Below are 5,000 nucleotides of genomic sequence, written 5' to 3'. Positions count from 1 at the left end.
CGATACGTTTCTATCTAAAGAAAAAGAAAAAGAATGAACAGATGATCGGACAATATCTCGAGCACACCGCTGATCATGACGTGTGTAATGCAGCAGTATCTGTACATACGTGTGCACAGAATATGTGCGGTCACTAGCACGTCACGTCATAGCACGCAGTGAAACGTAAGCAGTAAACAAATTGACCAATTAGTTGAAAATGTCAACTTGATAGTTTTACACTTTCGATAATTCTGACCAGCGAAATGTGACCAATTCATTTACTACTTCAATCTTGCATTTTTCTGTATGTCACGGGGACGTCGGATTGAGTCCGTGTTCGTTTCAAACGCTCGTGCCGCGCGTCAACAGTGTGAACTAGATAATATCTCTATTCGAAACTTTAGCATACTTTCTTCAGCGACGAAAGTACGGCATATAGCTACTTTATATATATATATATATATTTCTCTCTCTCTCTCTCTCTCTCGACGGAGCGACGCGCGACTAGCCCCGTCGTTGTTTTTCATACTTATTTATCTAATTTAAGACTAATGACAGAGCTCGGAATATATATCTCGATAAAGCCCTATGGACGGATAGTTCGTACAACAGCATGATGGACGAGTGTGTGTTGGCAATTTCTTTTTCCCTCTCTTGATTTGTTTTTTTCTTTCTCTCTTAGTGAAAAGGCACAATTTGTCGCGCTTTGTACATTATTTTCTGAGAAAACAGACATACTCTCTTTTTCTCTCTTTCGAACGTTGGAAATTTACAATTGACTCATCGTTATACTACGAAGAAGCGTGTGCACGCGGTTTTGAAACTACTCTCGGCGAAGAGTATGTCTGGACATGTCGCAGAAAATATTTGCACCCTCATGCTAATGAACACTGAATGTATGTACAGCATAAATATACACGTTACATACATACATATCCAAACTCCCGCCGCTGTTGTTTCGAAGAAAGAAAAAAAAAAGACGAAAGAAGAAGGAGAAACAATAAAGAAAGACTCAAATTAGTCGCAGGTATGTTCGTCTCACGCTACTGATGACTCTTGCTCAGTAAATGCGAGTTGAACTGGTACAAATTGCAGCACTGCTCCCCGCAAATATTGCACTTCCACGGGTTACTTTCGCTGTGACAACCTTTGTGGAGGAAATACAACGTCTGATCCGGAAACGTGATTCTACAGTGAGTACACTGGAGGCCACTTGTGCGCGGATCCGGCCTCGTTGAGGTGGGCGGCTCACCCCTCGAGTGCGGATTGGAATTCGCACCGCTGTTGTTGCTGCTGCTGTTGTTGTTTGTGGAACTGGTAGAAAGCTTACGGCGCAGATCATCCCGCAGCAGCGACTTCAGCGGCGACACTTTGATCAGGGACGGTAACGGGAGATTGCTGGATGTCGCACCCGTGTCGTCCATACCATTGCTATTCGGTTCTTGCTTAATGGGGATCAAGGAGATCGACGGTGTGATGGCTTCGTCTCCCCCACTTACGTTCCTGAAGAAAATACAGATTCTCGCGTAATTTGCGCGACGTATTTGGAGCGCGACTAATTGTCCGCCTTTCTGAGCCTTTCTGATTTTGAGCGTATGATTGTTTATCAGTTGGAAATATAATTGAGATCTTGTCAAGATAATATGAATATAGAGTTATATAAAGCGTGATAGATGAATATTTCCAAAAATATTAATGACAAGAAGATTTTATAGATGGACAGATAAATTTATTGCTAGTCTAAAGCAAATCCTTTAAAGATGTTTTTTTTAGGGGTGGGGGAAGGATGTGCATATCACATTATAAAGGAATTTATTATTGCAAAATAAGCTACAAAAGTGCAATAATACTACACCAAGTTGAATGACAAAAAGAAATATATAAAGTATATAAAAAATATATAAAAATAAAAGTGACAAAAAAATGCAAGCAATGTAGACAATTTAGTTTAATAAAAAATATAAAAATGAAAATTTTATAGGCGAAATTGAAGTATCTTAAAGGTTATTCTTTTAAATATACTTATCTTTCTCTGTATGAATATATATCAAAAGAATATTTTAAGGGTATATATATTTTAAGTGTCTTTTAAAATTAAATTATGTATCTTTGAATGCATAATTGTAACATATATCGAGATAAATTCAACTCACAATGCACTCATATAGAGAAAAATAAATATACATAAAAGATGTAATCCTTATCTACAATACTAACTTTGCATCAATCTTTTCTGTCGTCAATATTTCTCGAGATATTCATCTGTTACGCTATATGCGTCTCATCTTGTATGTTATATGAGAATAGAGAATGCTCTTTTGATATTAAACAATCTAAAACGACGCTTGATAAATATTTATCGATTACAACGAATGAAAATTCGTTTGTGAATTTCGTTTACAGTTCATTGGATGCTCACCTATGGATGGTACTGCTGTTGATAGGTAATTGATGATGACTACTGCTCGGCGCGTTGCTATTACTATCAGCGCTTTGGGGACTGTTGGGACTATCTCCGTTCAATGGAGCAGGACTTGGGTTTCGCTGATTGGCAGCTTGTTCAGGATAAGGAATGGATATCTCCACGTGAGGCGTGAGGAAATGCATAGGGGGTGTAGCATTGTCGGTCGAGCGATTGCCAGTGCTGTCTCCACTGTCGGACAAGGGTGCCGATGGCATGGCCTCCCCGGGCGTGCAACTATTCATTATGGACGTAGAGCTATTTGGTCCTGGATTATCTAAATCTATCCCATGTCTGTATACACACAAAAGAAAGAACGCATGAGTTGACAGAATTCCTCTTCGTCGTTAATTTATAAAACGCAGATGTGCGAGGCGCAAGAGTCACGACTCACCTATTGAAGAAATGCAACCTAAGGCATTTCATAGTCGCCGCTCGGTAGTTACAGAGAGGACAGGACTTGACCATATCGTGCTGGCCCACGTGCTCGTTTTGAAAGTGAGCGCGCATTGCGATTTGTCTTTGGAAACCTCTGTTGCATATCGGGCAATGGTATGGCAAAGTTTTCGAGTGCGTTGTGAAGTGTTCTGCAAGATGATCTTTCCGAAAGAATCTCTTCTGGCATACCCGACACTCATACGGTTTTACCCCAGTATGCCTCATCTAGAAGACATAATATGGATGTACAATGTGCAATACAAAATATGCAATAAATTTCTATGCTGTATTCTTTTTCTACCAAACTTACCTTGTGCCGTCTCATATTGGCTCCATTTGAAAATTTCATGTTACAGACATCGCACTCGAACATTTTTCTATGAGACCGGATCCCTGAATGACCTTCCTCTCCGTCCCCATCATTTTCCGCCCCCTCTATACCTTCAGTACTCTCCCCAGCTTCACCACTCGCCAGACATTGATCTTGATGAGCAGAGAAAGCTGTCTTGTTTATAGTCTCATAATTGTCACATCTATCACATCTGTGGAGAACCAATACGATGAGCAGTGCAATTGTTGCAATAAAATAACAATCTATAAAAAACAAGTGCTTCTCTCAAAAGTGCAATCCTTTCATATTGAAATACTAGATGCTTTCGATTTGTGTTATAACTTGTGTTGGCACACGACTGTTTCACTGGCTATCTCAAATCGATTGCAGGCAATAAAATGGTTTTGCATTCTAGTATAGGGCGACTTGTGTTCATTGCTAATTGGACTTGAATCTCACCTAAACGCAGGAACAGCTCCATCGCTACTGTCATAATTGGTATTAAGAGCTGCCTCATTGTCAGCGTCCAATGCCTCTTCTTCTCTGTGATTGGAAGAGTCTCCAGCCTCAGCATGTGAAGAGGAATGAGAGTCTACCTCGTTTTCCCCACCACCGCCGTCAACCCCATCTGACATGTTACCAGGCAGAAGGACTATCTTGAGTCCGTCATTTAACCTACGACACACGAGCACAATATATTCAATTTTAATCACAAGAGGTAAGCATACTGTATGTGCATGTGTGCGTGTGGAAGGGGAGGGGGGATTTACACAGTGCATTCACAAACGTCGAAGGCCTCAACACTTGGACACTCGGATCAGCCTATTTAAATACCCCATTTAAATGTCTCCCCCCCGAGACGCCCGCAAACAGGTTGGATTATCCAAGAGCTACGCGTAGGAATCGATCGTGCGTCACGCTACGCGTTCCATATTTCGTCAGGTAGACCGAACGCGAGCTCGCGACAGCAAGGAGGAGAACATACGCCGTACGAATGCCCGACATCGTGTCCTACATAACACGAAATTTGTTCGCAACAACCGTCACCACGTTCACGGTGATCTCCGTCGAAAAGTCGGGAAACCGCGACGGGATTCGCCCAATTGTTCTCCGCATACGCGCGACTTCTTTCCATGCACGACCTCGGACGGACGAAAATTCCGCGAGAGGAGGTTGTTTTTTATCGCTCGCCACGATATGAGTTTCACGCACGTATATACATACGGGGGCCCGTCGTGTCCTGCGGTACCTCGCATCTGCACCGCAATCCGCGCGTCCGATGCCTCTTTACCTGTCAGCTCTCTCTTTGCGGGGCCGTCGATACACACACTCTCTCTCTCTCTCCCTCTCTCTCTCTCTCTTGGCTCAGGCGCTGTCAGCCTTCGAGCGATTCGCGAAAGAGTACAATCGCGAATATAACTCGGGCTGTGTACGAGAGAGTAAGGTGCAACGGTACGAGTATTACCCAATCCTGGGAAGATTACGGCATAGAAACACCTGGTGGTAAAGCGCAATGCCAGAGTGCACTGCACTTTGTCCCAGTTTCGACCGAATCCGTCACTCGTGACGTAGTTTTCGCGGCTTTTCCGCGGAAAGTCTCTCTGCGGCCGCGCGACGGCGGAGGAGGTGAGAAAAAAAAACCACAAGCAGAGGGGGGAGGGCAGGGAAGAGAAGGGTTAAAGGGAAAGGGGGGAGAGGCACTACCAGAGAGAAGAGGAGGAGGAGAAGGGGGAGGAGGACACCTCTCGCGCGCACCACGGACCACTTACTCACATTCCACGGGGGGGG

The 5,000-nt window shown here is 43.4% G+C and overlaps 1 protein-coding gene across 7 annotated transcripts in view; it reads right to left on the bottom strand.

Moving 5' to 3' along the window:
• The window catches only part of LOC116844544 (zinc finger protein ztf-16), a 6,117-nt gene that overhangs the window by 712 nt on the left and 405 nt on the right, over positions 1-5,000 (bottom strand). For 2 of the 7 annotated variants that reach the window (XM_032816205.1, XM_032816206.1), the window contains exons 2-7: positions 4,982-5,000; positions 3,672-3,887; positions 3,192-3,423; positions 2,838-3,106; positions 2,402-2,737; positions 1,026-1,485 (exon numbers count right to left, since the gene is read on the bottom strand). In XM_032816205.1, the coding sequence (XP_032672096.1) occupies positions 1,026-1,485; positions 2,402-2,737; positions 2,838-3,106; positions 3,192-3,423; positions 3,672-3,847 (1,473 nt within the window). In that variant the 5' untranslated portion in view covers positions 3,848-3,887; positions 4,982-5,000. Of the gene's footprint in view, positions 1,486-2,401; positions 2,738-2,837; positions 3,107-3,191; positions 3,424-3,671; positions 3,888-4,424; positions 4,908-4,981 lie in introns of those variants that run through there. The other 5 variants (XM_032816207.1, XM_032816202.1, XM_032816200.1 and 2 more) reach the window with 4 other exon arrangements.

This window comes from Odontomachus brunneus, unplaced genomic scaffold (assembly GCF_010583005.1).
Source record: "Odontomachus brunneus isolate Ranch 3 - 2012 unplaced genomic scaffold, Obru_v1 Obru_scaffold_042, whole genome shotgun sequence".
NCBI lineage: Eukaryota > Metazoa > Arthropoda > Insecta > Hymenoptera > Formicidae > Odontomachus > Odontomachus brunneus.
This window is presented reverse-complemented; position numbering and strand designations above follow the sequence as displayed.